Source organism: Melanotaenia boesemani, chromosome 13 (assembly GCF_017639745.1).
Source record: "Melanotaenia boesemani isolate fMelBoe1 chromosome 13, fMelBoe1.pri, whole genome shotgun sequence".
NCBI lineage: Eukaryota > Metazoa > Chordata > Actinopteri > Atheriniformes > Melanotaeniidae > Melanotaenia > Melanotaenia boesemani.
The window spans coordinates 34,906,452-34,919,211 of NC_055694.1; the positions used below are offsets into that span (position 1 = coordinate 34,906,452).

At 41.0% G+C, this 12,760-nt stretch overlaps 3 protein-coding genes across 4 annotated transcripts; 2 read left to right on the top strand and 1 right to left on the bottom strand.

The window, feature by feature from the left end:
* Window positions 1-113: 113 nt before the first annotated feature.
* On the bottom strand, window positions 114-5,177 carry haus7 (HAUS augmin-like complex, subunit 7). The gene is made up of 9 exons (XM_042003480.1): window positions 5,087-5,177; window positions 4,393-4,505; window positions 4,252-4,322; window positions 4,095-4,156; window positions 3,801-3,988; window positions 3,031-3,139; window positions 2,149-2,361; window positions 601-712; window positions 114-521 (listed from the first exon to the last, which is right to left on the bottom strand). The coding sequence occupies exons 1-9, from the start codon at window positions 5,141-5,143 to the stop codon at window positions 460-462; spliced, it is 987 nt and encodes a 328-aa protein (XP_041859414.1). The 5' UTR covers window positions 5,144-5,177; the 3' UTR covers window positions 114-459.
* Window positions 5,178-5,253: 76 nt separating this feature from the next.
* las1l (LAS1 like ribosome biogenesis factor) lies at window positions 5,254-8,227 on the top strand. The gene has a single exon (XM_042003479.1). It carries the CDS (start codon window positions 5,637-5,639, stop codon window positions 7,341-7,343), a length of 1,707 nt encoding a protein of 568 aa, XP_041859413.1. The 5' UTR covers window positions 5,254-5,636; the 3' UTR covers window positions 7,344-8,227.
* Window positions 8,228-8,807: 580 nt separating this feature from the next.
* On the top strand, window positions 8,808-12,300 carry crebzf (CREB/ATF bZIP transcription factor). 2 transcript variants are annotated; one of them, XM_042004212.1, is made up of 4 exons: window positions 8,808-8,984; window positions 10,456-11,281; window positions 11,434-11,510; window positions 11,888-12,300. In XM_042004212.1, the coding sequence occupies exons 2-3, from the start codon at window positions 10,515-10,517 to the stop codon at window positions 11,441-11,443; spliced, it is 777 nt and encodes a 258-aa protein (XP_041860146.1). In that variant the 5' UTR covers window positions 8,808-8,984; window positions 10,456-10,514; the 3' UTR covers window positions 11,444-11,510; window positions 11,888-12,300. The 2 variants fall into 2 exon arrangements, with proteins under 2 accessions (XP_041860146.1, XP_041860147.1); XM_042004213.1 differs by having other exon boundaries at window positions 8,809-8,984; window positions 10,456-11,510.
* The last annotated feature ends 460 nt before the right edge of the window (window positions 12,301-12,760 follow it).

Consider the following 12,760-nt stretch of genomic DNA (forward strand, 5'->3'; position numbering starts at 1 on the left):
TGAAACCCAACGCGTTATTAGTGTCTTCCAATCTAAAAAAACATACCACATAACAGATCCTTATATAAATGAAACACAGGATAATTGCATTATCAAACATAGTTTAATTACAATTGAAGCTTAAAAGATTTTTATTTAACAAAATATACAAAATAAACATTTATAGTTAACAGACGAAGTTAGAAAACTATTCTAACTAGTATGTGTTAGGTTTCTGTTAATTATAAAAATCTGAACCAATATAGTGATATACTTTAGAATAGATGGGGTGTGATGTTCCAAGAATATTATTTTAATTATACCAATAGGATGTTCCTTTGGAAATTGTGGCAGCAATGGGAGCTGAAATAAGAAAATAAAAAAGTGAGGGAGTTCTCGCCACCACGGTTCAGTCTCCCACAGTTGATTTTGAGCCGCCAGTGAGTTTGGAGGTTCTGTTCTGTGGTGTGAGGGATGCAGTCAGGAATGAAGCTGCCAGAGAAAGTCTTCAATTCGCTTTGTGAGGTCCTGCAGTTGATCAGCTGAGGGTGGGACAACAGAGACAACTCAGTAACACATCAGCTACATGCAGGACATATGTTAGTGAGACAGTTGACATACGGAGCGTGTGCTTTTCTCCTCGGCTCCAGTAGCGAGGTTGTGTTTGTAGCTGCTTCACCTCCTCGTTCATAGATTCAGAAGCTTCTGACACTTCTTTAAGCATTTCCAGCTCCTGGCAAACAGGGAACAAGCAGCAGGCGCAGGCAGTTAGTACGGCTAACTATGGAGACTGCATTTATGATTTGGACATCCTTGATTCCTTTTTGTAAGCAGAAGATGAGACAAAGTTTCTAGAAAACCTTGTTGGAACAAACATACTTCAGTTAGTGAACGCATTTCATATTTTATGACCCAGGGCCTGTTCCAGAAAGCAGGTTCAACTAACTTGAGTCTGAAAAGAAACTCTGGGTTAACTTGAGTTGTCATTCCCAGATCAGCTGCTTTCTTTATTCAGAGTAAGGAACCACAATAACAAGCAATCATCAATGCAGCTGATACCTGGAGTCACCATGCTAACCTCTGAAACGGTGTGCCAGATATTTCCCCACGTTAGAGCAAGAGGTTCTCACAGCAGCGTACCAGAATTATGAAGAGGAATTCTGGGTAAGAAAGTCAACACTGCTGCTGGTGAGGAGAGATGCATCCTGGAAGAAACTGCTGCCTGAGTCAATGTGGAAGTCAGAATCCACCAGTCCACTGACTGAATGTTTAACCGGATTAAAACAGGTGTGTGTAGGTTAAAACGGGGGATAGATCAAATCTGGGTTTAAGGTTAAATCCCACCGGGGACGAACCACTTCTGACAGCTGCTTCAGGGGGAAGGAAAATCTTTTTTATAGCAGGGCCAAAATCCTGCAGGTTTTCTTTCCCTGTTCCAACACACCTGATTCAAACTGAGTCATTGTGCAGAACTTCATAGGCTGTTGGAGTGTATTGAAGCAGAAATAGTGAAAACCTGCAGGACAGCAGCCCTCCTTGGACCGAACCAAATAGCCCTGCTTTAGAGCAACCCTGCTGGAGTTCGTTACCATGGTAACAGACTGTGTAAGACTTACCTCTCTCTGGAACGGAAAACCCAGATTTCCCTCAACTCAGGGTTAACCCGCTTTCTGGAACGGACCCCTGGTGATGTCATTGTTTCTTTTATTATTTTTGTATTCAGAACATGTTCCTGAGATCCCAAATGGTCCCTCAAGATGCACATAGGGACACAGAAACGTCAGGGGTAAACAAAGGTACCTAAAACTGTCCAATTGTGATTAGCTCATGCAAGGAGGCGTGTCAATACAAAATGTGAACAGGACCTGGTCGACAAGCAAGTTTGGTTTCACTTGCTTGTGAAAGGAACTTGGTAACTCTTCTTGCTTGTGTTCTGACTCTCAGATGTAAGTCGCTTTGGATAAAAGCGTCTGCCAGGCTGTAGAATAGAACATGAAGCATGATTTGTCTGTGCCATGTAAGCTCATTAGATGGAAAACACCGGGTGTGTACTGTGTTTATGTAGCAGTTCTAGCGACTCTGAACTGAGGTAAAAGAATTCTGACATTAAGTCACCGATGTGGAATTAACACAGCTTTCCACCTCGGACAAGGCCCCTTGCTTGCCTACCGTGTTGCAGGCCAGCAGCAGCTCGTGGACTCTCTGGAAGACATCGATCTCTGTGCTGAAGCGGGGGGGGTCTCTGGTGCAGTATGCTCTTAAGTCCGTCTCGTAAACGTGGCAGAAAGTAGTCATCAGCTGCTGGAGGTCGCATGCTACCAAACGCAGTGAACTTGGAGAGAAGACGGGCAGACTTTTCTCCTCATTGACCAGGAAGTCACACTGAGAACGGGACGTAGACAGATGAACATATGACCACAGAGGCGTTCACACACCTTCAAACAGATCTTTGAGGTTTGTGCTTCAGCATTAATATTTTTAATCATACAAATCCGCCCTGATTCAGCTGTTCAACACAGCATTAGAACCTCTAAACAAACAGACTAAACGTCTGTTTCAGCGCTGCTTTGCTACATGATGATTAAAACATGTCATGAATGAACAAGAAAGTTATCAAATAAAAGGTGTGTGTATTTCAACGAAGAAAACTAAAATTAGAGATTTATTTAAACAATCTTTGTAGTGATTCAAGCACAAATTCTGAAATTTCGAGGCACTCTTGCATTTAGCATGAATCAGCGAAGTGAAAGTTTCCTGTTCTAAACTTTTCAGAGCAACAGACACTCAGCTGATGTGGAAGGGTGGCTGGACATGTGGACCCTGGGATGAAGCTTCAGAATAAGAGCTCAGATGGAAGGAAAAACAACAAGTACAGCGCAGTGCAGGCGAGTCTGAACTTATCCGAGAGGAAGTGTGAGCGAGAGGTGCACAGACCCAAAGGTCTTAGTGAGACAGTTTCACAATAAATAAATCAACGTGTGGAAAAAAAAACACATCGTTCTGGCCCTATATAGCATTTATTCTACTATATCACACACATGCATACCACACCTTTGACTTTAGCTGCTCCAGCTCTGACTGAGTCGACTGTAGAAGAGCAGCAACATCTGAAACTGCTTCTCTCGGCTTAGACGATGACTTGGTGCTTTTCCGTAAAGCCCTGTGAGCGAAAGGACAAACAGTAATAGAGGCTGAAGAGAAAACAGCTGTTAAATTAACTTCATTAAGTCCTTTTTTGAGCATAAAATGCAAAACACTGCTGGCTGCATGATCCTGTTTAAGTGATACTTGGATTACACTTTCTCGTGTCTTCACTCAGATGTACTGCACTCGTCTCAGTGACAGTATGCACAGCATCTGCTTTCTATAATAATGTCATGTTTTGCTTAATGCCTTAACGTATACGTATGTGCTGAGGGATTCTCTGCTTTTACAGCATCAACATGTGAACCGTGATCATCTTTGTATAAATAGAAAATGGACTGTATTTGCATAGCACTTCAACACTGCATGCCACATTCACCCAATCACACACACACACTCATCCAGCATCTCTAAGCATGTATTAAGTGTTTCTATACTCATACACGTCCAGTTGGTAAACTCTTCCCCCTCCTGAACTACAGCTTTGCTACAGTTTTTGTATAAAAAATGACCAAGATGCTCATTCAAACATAATATTCAACTGTCAGATTAATGGAAAAAGGGCATGTCTAAAACAGCTTTAAATCCATCAAACACCTACGAATCCGCCTCTAACAGGCAGCATGACAGAGAGAAGATAAGCTGCATACAGCAGGATAACCAGCCAGCAAACGTACTTGATGTTCACAGGCCATGGGTCAAGAGTGGGTTTGAGCATTTGAGTGAGGTGAGGCAGACTCTCAGCTGCAAAGAGCTCATTCAGAAGCGCCTCCCCATCGGGGAGTCCTGCAGACTTCTTGAAGTGTGGGACAAGAGTTAAAAGCTGCTCCAGGAACCGAAGTTGCCGATGAGGACTTGCATTACCCTTGATTTAAAAAACAAACACACTTTTAAGCACTTGTTCTTAACTGTGACAGTGGACATCTGTAAAAGTAAATTAATTACTATGAGAATAGTAACAAACTTCTCACCCTGATCAGCTCCAGGTCATCTCCTTTGCACAGCATCAGCTCCTGCCCAAACGCAGTTATTTCTAGACCACAGTAGAAGAAGTGTTATTTTACTCTGAATTAAACAAACATACATTTAAACAGTGAAGCTAAGTTACTGTCTGAAGAACAAAATTACCTTTAGTTAAAAGATCTGGATCTTTGGAACTCATCACCGTAGCTTTATGATTGGCAAAGTTTGGGTTGATGCTGTGACACATGGAGACAGGCCTGTTAGGTATTGTTACTGATCTTTTTAGACAGATGATGGTTATTATACCTGCTGCAGATCCATGCAAGTACGTTGATGCGGAGTTCCGAGGGACTGCAAAGCAGCGGCAAAATGTCTGCTTCCGGCAGATACAGACCTTGCACCAAGGGACACGATGCAACCTCAAACACAAAAGAAAAACGTTCCGTTTTAAAAGTGTCCCTGGCTTTCACTGATAAAATGCTCCCAGTCAACAAAGTAAAAAATAAGAAAATGCAATACTTATTAATGATAATAAATAATAATAATAATAATAATATTGTTTGCGACTTGCATCTTGGCATTCATATGTACCGTATTTTTCGATCATCCTTAGATGTTGAAATCAGAAAAGACAACTCATTCTTGCATTTTCATAAATATCAAAGTATTATTATTTTTTTAACAACGCAAGCTAGTTTAAATGACCCCACATGATTGTCTAAACATCGCAATTAATTTGCCTTCATAAAGAACAAGATATTTCCTGATTTCAAATTTCACATGTCTCCAGGAGAGACATTAACTACTGCTAACTGTGGTCAGTGGAAACTTTGAAATGTGACCATGTCTTTCGACGCCGATAAACAGAGAAGCTAAATTAGCTAAGTAAAGAAAGATGTCAGAGCAACAATCTGAACCCAGCGAGCAAAACTAAACGTAACAACAAAACCCCCCGAAACCCGCTGTTTTCCAAAACTACTTCTACACCTCTTTAGTTTACCTGCAGAGAGCCATAAACGTGCTGTGCGAGCTGCTCGTCTGTCAAGGAGCCCGCCATTTGCCAAACAGATTCTTCTTCTAGGTTTTTGGATTATCAAGCTGCATGAGCGCATGCGCGCCGCCTTCAGGCGTCTTCCGTAAAACATTTTTGTATTTCTTCACTGTATTCCGTTTATGTTTGCATATGTTTCTATAAATTGCTGCACATATGTCTCATTTTTCTAATAATATATGAAAGAAATTATGGGTGGCTCGAGACTTTAGCACATGACTGTATTTTAAAATATATTGCTGTAGTAAAGTTTGAATTAAAAACCTATTTTTCGCCAGGCCAGCAGGTGGCGCGATTACAATGATAAACTCGTTCGAAGTACATATGTAATTTCCGGGATGAGAAACAAACGTTAGCCGTAAAATCTAGTATTTTGCTTATTTTAACGACAGAGCGTTGCAGAATTTAGCTGTTTTGTTTTACATTTAAGAGCTTATCCCAACACAGTTTGTTGGGCTAAAATAGCTTTTTGTACGTCTGCCTTTTACCCGCCATTAAAATGAAGAAAAGGAACTCCGAGAAAAAACGCCATGTGGTTGCATGGGTCAACAAAGCTGAGTGGGACCAGGTTCTGGAGTATCTTTACTCCAAGGATGTCTCTCTACAGAAGTATGCAGTGCACAGGATATCAGCCTGGAGAGGCAGGTATGCCAACAGCACTCCCGTGGCCGTGGACTGCACCGCTGACCTGGTGAGGTGCCAGGTCCTGGACCGGGCTGGACAGCTGAACGGGGATGATCTGGTCCTGCTGTATGGTGCGGCCCTGGTGAGGTTTGTGAATTTGATCACGGAGAAGCAGCAGGGTAAAACAGCCCGCCCACTGCGGCGGCTGGCCGGGAATCTGAACATCCCAGAGTGGGTCGTAGATCTGAGGCACGATTTCACACATCGGAAGCTCCCCACTTTGAAATGGTGCAGGAAGGGATGTAAGGTGGTTCTGGAGTGGCTCCAGCAGGAATACTGGTCCAGGCAGCTTGGAGGAGGCACTGATGAGGATTGGGAATCACAGTCTGATGGAGAAGATGAAGAGATTGACCTGAAGCACAAGGAAGATGAGCTCATTGCCAAACAGAAGGAGATGGAAGCCTACAAGACAGCTCGGGAACTCCTGATATCTTATGAAAAAGAACAGTACCAGTCTTTTGATGCACTTCAAGAAGACAAAGAGAAAAGCTTGTGGCAGGCTCCCTTTGCAGACATGAGTTGGTTGCTGGGGGAGATCAAGCAGTTTGCTTTGGAGTCGAGTGATTTGCTGATTGATGTGCTGTTGGAAGATGGATTTCTGGTTCCTACAGTGGAGCAGCTAGAAACGTTGGGCTGTGACTCCTCTGAGAACCCCTATCTCACAGAACCCAGACTCCCTCAAGCATTCTTGCGTTTTTGGCTGCCTCTGCTGAAGATGCTCAACTCACCATCTTTTATTCACCAACTTCTGGAGAAGCTCTTTGTGGAACTGAAGCTGCTCACCAAAGAGCAGAATAACCACAGGGCTTTCTACATTTCTGCTTGGACCTCAGAGATCATCCTCTGTAACAGCAACAAATTTGAGTACCGTTTTGAAACAAAGGTGCAAAAGAAGGCCAGACTGAAGGAAAGGATTTTTGTAAACCGTATCCAGCTGAGGTGGCAGCAGCTGCTCTCAGCATGCCTGGATGCTCCCTGTATCAGCACGCCTCACTTGCTCCGGTTAATCCTGGATGACATGGAGCATCCCCTCCCATTGGAAACACGGCAGAAGCTGCACCAGCTCTGCTCCATCTACACACAAACCACACACACCGAGTGTAGCACTTCTCAGGTGCAGAAACAACAGCCCATATACACTCTGGAGAGTTTGCACGAGAAGGGGCAGCTCAGCCATATGTGGCGTAATGGGGCTGACTCGGAGTCCTCCCTCGAGTACAAGTGGGCAGATGTTCTGGCTGAAAAGGCAAAGATGCTCAGAGGTTCTCCCTGGCAGATGTGCACTGATAAAATCTTGTGGAAGAACTTTCCGCTTGGAAAAGTTCCTGGACAGTCAGATGACCCTTCGTACCTCATGATAGAAAACTACTCCACAATGACTGTTTTTGACCAGCCAGTGGAGCTGGAGAGCAACACCACACACAGCATCCCTGGAGTCTCTTCACCTACACGAACACCTGAAGGCCTTCTCTGGAACCAAAATGATGTTAGCAGACTGAAAACTGGGCTGAAACTTTTTTGAATCATGTTCTGACTAAAGCAGATGTTCTGTAAAATGTTTGTTTTTTCATGGTAGTATATTTTGTTGTAACAAACACAGTTTTGAAAATATGTACCTTTTCTTTCCTAAGACAAGATTTTAGTCTCATTCTAGCTGTAAATGTGCCTGGCAAAGAGCCTGAACCTGAGAACGTATTCTGTTTACCATCAAAAACAGGCATCGGAGCCTCATATTTATGAAGATGGAATTAGCAAATGTTCATAATTTGGCTTGAAAGTCATTTACACAATAAGTTGACTGTGTTAAGGACTAATCAGCTGATTGTTGCACCTCAACTAATCAGTTATTGGGATTTATCAGTTAAATGGTCCAAGACTCCTGTGTGTAGATTGACTGCTTTTCTCTGTGTAGTGTTTTTGTGTTTTTTTGTTTTGTTTTGTTTTTTAACTAAAATTTTAAGAAATTACGGAAAATACTCATAATTTCTCAATTCTTAGGGTGATGTATCCAAACAAGCTGATCACAATTTCTTGACAAGCTTCTTGACATTTTACTGACCATCTGTTGGTTCTGGAGAAAATATATCAGATTGGCAATGAAAGCAGTTCGAGTGCAGCCTTTATGAAAATCACTTGTTAAAAGGCTTAATGTCTATTTTCCATAGGTGCACAGAAAAAAAGTGGAATTAATGCAGGCAGTTAAACATTTTCTGCACACAACTAAATATGCTGCGAAATCTGCAAATGACAATATTTATGTGATGGTCATTTAAAGAGGGTCATCTGAGGGTTTTATTTGGCAACTATTAGTTTTCAAGTTAATTTCAGCCAGAAACCCCAGAATGAGGGTAATGTGTGCGTGAGGCTGCTCTTTTCTGTCTTATGAAGAATAAAGCTTGTTCTCTACTTCGGGAATGCATTTTCTTTTTGTATTATTCAGATATACGACTTGTGGAGTTGAAGTTCTTTATATGTGTGAGGGAAAGAGAAGGAAGGGAGGAACATGTAAGGACATTTAGCTGATACTTCTTCCAAAGACTTGCCAGAGAGGAATACATTCAGAGTAATGTGGGGTTCAGTATTGTGTCGTTGAACACGCAAACATCAGTAGTTCTTGATTATACCAAAAACCTTTCAGGTAGTGGATAACTGTTAAAATATAGCTCTTATCAGCTGAGCTAAAGTCAGACATATTTTATTTTTAAAAAGTATAAGATGTAAATGTTGGTAAGAAAATTTTTTTCCAAACAGGACTTATTGTTCATACTCATGCTGTAGGCAATTTACAGATCTAAGAATTTGTATCTAAAACGGAAGTTGATGTTTTTAATGAGGTGTTACAGCCTGCTGGGGACGAGACAAAACTATTTCCATGTTATTTTATTTAATTATTTAAACAAACGTTATTTAAGATCCAGACATGACTTCACAACCCTGAGTATCTCCACCCTGTAGGTGGCGGCATTTACTTTTAAAAGTTTTTTCTCATATCAAAACGACGAAGAAGACTTCTCCCGTCCTACTCTTCAGTTGTCGACGTCCTCCCGCTCTTTTGTTTAGTTGGTTTAAAACTGCAAGTGGTTTGGAAAGTATTTGTTAACTAACGTAGTTTTATAGGCGGAGGGAGTCGCAGTTTGTTGTGTTTGCTTTTGCAAACAGCACGGTAAGTTGTAGGTAGAAGAAGCGGTGTCTAAAGATGATGCGTCATTCCGTAGCTAACTTGGCTAAAGTTAGCCAGTTAGCTAAAGCCAAGTTTAGCTACAGCTAACAAAAAGTTAGCGGGCAGCTGCTGACTTAACAAAATAGTCGTTTGCTGGCTAAATTTACTGGACACTGGACACAGCGGGCTAATATTGTGCGCTTTTTGTCAACACACCTAAAAGGTTTATGTAATTTGAGCCATGTTGATTCTGTTTGGATTAGCTAAGAGCTACAGGAACGGTTTAGCTAACACCAAGAAGGTCTTTCTAGATGAAACACCAGATGTACGGATAAAATAAACAATTTAAAATAATATGATAGTTGTCGCAGCAACGTGTTGCGTGGTTAAGATAAGAACTGCTTATATGCATCAAACAGTGAATTAGACAATAAGGAAGCGCTAATGCTAACGGACATTAGCAGGTTACGTTTGCTAAACGTTCACGGATCGCGTTAGTTCTATTTCTGTGAAGGGAGGTGGTGCACGCCAACAGCTTCACGTGTATCAGGTCCATGTTGTGCAAGGGTTAGGATCGATACAAATAATAGTACATCTAGTAATGTTTCACAAGAACACCAGTTAAAAAATCTATATGCTTGAGCCAAGACAGCATCAACCGATATTGCAAATTTACGGTCTGAACTTTTTCACCTTTTTTATTTGGCAAAACATGTGGTTATAATACAGATGTGAGACCTTTTTGACTAATTCTGTTATGATTTAAACTTAGAGACTGAACATTTGTTACTATTGTAAACGTATTTAAAAGATATATTTAAAGAATTAAAAAAATAAATTTTTGTCATCAGATAAGTTAAAGGTAGCTTCCAAGTTATTATGGAAAAGGGCTTTTATTGATTAGAAAGTATGAAATGCATTTTTTTCCTTTTTTTGAAGTCTTGTTAGATGGAGATATATCAGTCTTGAGGGTTTAGAAAAACCTGATATATTTACTGTTGTGTTAAACAGTGTTTCTGTTTTATAATAGCCTTATGGAATCTTACTGACTGTGCCAGGTTTTGGTCAAATCCTTAATATATATGTGAAAACTTAAACTGTCTAATGCACAATATTTAAATAATAAAATGGTGACCTTGATTTAGTCAGAAATGAGAAGTGCAGGACAGAGAACACAAAATTGAGATTTTAAACCACGGGAAGTCTTCCAGCATGTTTGTGAACAAGCTAATCTCTGTATATTTTGATAATCCAAGGAGAGCCCACCACCACCACCACACACACACACACACTTTTTTTTTTCTTAACTGTGTGTGTGTATATATATATGTATATATATGTGTGTGTGTCTGTCTGTCTGTCTTGGGGCTAACAAGCTTTATATTGTTGACTTAATATAGATTCCATAATAAATATTGATAAATTATAAGGTGAAGTAGTGCAGCATTGTAATGATAGTCTTTTGTGTCTGCAGAAAAACAGAACATCAAGATCTTCTGGCCAGCTTCGTTGTGGCCCCACTGTCACACCACAATGATCACCAGAAGAAGAGGCCGCACTGTGAGCAACGCAGAGATGCAGCCATTGGAGGTTGAAGTAGTAGACGTTGTGGAAACTGTGGAAGATCTCTCAGCACCATCTGAGGAGTTCCCTGCCGATGATACAGATTCTGCTGGAATTGAGTTTGATGACCTGCTTGATGATTTGAAATGGACACTTGAAACAGACAATTCATCCCCTCTCTTTGATATGGACATGGCTGATCTTGGTGTCTACAAAAGCCACAACTCTGGCACTGGAGTTTCAGCTTCTTCATCTCCAGAGAGAATATCATCTAACTCAAGGATGAAGAACAGACAAAACCAGTCGAGCCATGTCAATAAAAATGCCATCGCTGCCAGACGGAATCGTCTGAAGAAGAAAGAATATGTTAACAGCCTGGAGAAGAGCGTTGATGTCCTGTCAACAGAAAATACTGCGCTCAAACAGGAGAATTCTCAGCTGACTAAGAGGGTAGAAGAATTGGAAGATGAGACCAGGTACCTGAAGGCTGTGTTGGCTAATGAGAGCATGTTAGCCCAGCTCTTATCCAGGCTTAGTGGTGTGAATGGGATGAAATTATCTTCCTCGCTTTTCCAGGGGCCCAGCTCAAACGAACATGACTATGCGCTGCCCAGGAAGCGGGTGAAAGTGGAAGAGAAAGAGACCTCTGGTGGCGTGTGCCTGCATGTAGACAGGAACCATGTCTCAGTGGAGTTCTGCACTAAATGTGCAGCAAGTGCAAGCACATCGCTCAAAATGTAGGGTCAAGTACTTCTCTCTGTTTTCTGATATTGACACTGAACCGAGGTGGATGAACATTGAATTAGTTAAAATTGCATAAGAACTGCAGAATATGCATGTTTTTGTGATGATGGAATACGTACACGTTACTGCTAAACCTTGTTGACAGTTTCTTCTAGGTAATGGTTGCTCCACCATGAGCGGGATGAGTGGCTTTCTGAACACCTTTACCTGCTTGACTCCATGGTAAGGATCAGCTGAAAAAAGACTTGTTTTACAGGCCTCAGCGTTCAGCCGCAACCTTAGTACTTCCTGTTTCCATTTAGTGGATTTTGAGCACTTAGCTCATTTATTTAGTTTATAACTTGTTGTGATAGGAATTGTTTTGATTATGGTTAATATGTGACAGAGTTTAAACCGTTGTGAATTAAAAATGTTGAGATGAAGGTGAGGGTCCACAAAGAGTAATCTTTAATCACCTGTCAAATTGAAAACAAAACGTGGGTGAGGGGAGATGTACATATTATTTCTTTTATTTGTAAGAATGAATCTCTTTGTGAACCTTCCCCTCTGTACAAAAGAATGCTTTCATTTAGCGCCACCTATTTTTCTTTATGCTAAAGTGGATTCTGCTGATGGAAGGTGAAGAGGCTGGACAAGCTGCTGCCAACGTGGCCTGGTATATTTTTTAAAGGTAGTATTGGTAATAAATGGTATATGTGATTTTTATTTTTTCCATCACTCTGCAACATCTGTAGCTGTTGATCCTGTTATGGCTCAAGCAGCATCTTCTGGGCTGAATGCACCTGCTCCATTACTCAGAGCAATACTACCAGAGGCTGTAAAGTCCCATTATGTTTTGTGTATATTTGAATGTACATTAACTACACACACACTGCTGTGACAAAGAAGTTTCAAGTCTTGATCATATGTAATAAATTGTAAATGTTTAATTTTGAATATATACTGTTTGAAGTAAATGGCCTTTCAGAAGTGTTGGACAAATAAATCAAATTTATTACGTTTAAGTAACAAATATCTGCTGCGTCTTGTTCTGTACTGTTGATATTAATGCATCTCTTTTTCTCTTCCTAAACAGCAAGCTCTCTGCCGATAAAGATCTAACTTTTCCTGAACATTTGGGTCAAGTCTGGTAAAGGTTGTAAGAGCAAATGAGCAAGACCTCATTTGACGGAAATACAAAGCAAATAGTTCACCCTGCCCATGTGTTTAGCCCATTTACTTCACATGGTAGATGTTTACATTAATGCAGTGATTCCCAAACTGGGGGATGGGCCCTCCAGGGGCACAGCAAGGCTAAATAAAACTCATAGTTTTTGCAATGCTAGCAAAACTTGGAAATTTGTAAAAGTAGCCATGGACTTACAATGATAATCAAGAACGCAGAGACCACATATGTTGTATGTCTCAAAATATCAGCATCTGATGGCATGAAGCCAAACTAGTTACGACTCGGACGTCTGAAAGAAAAGTCT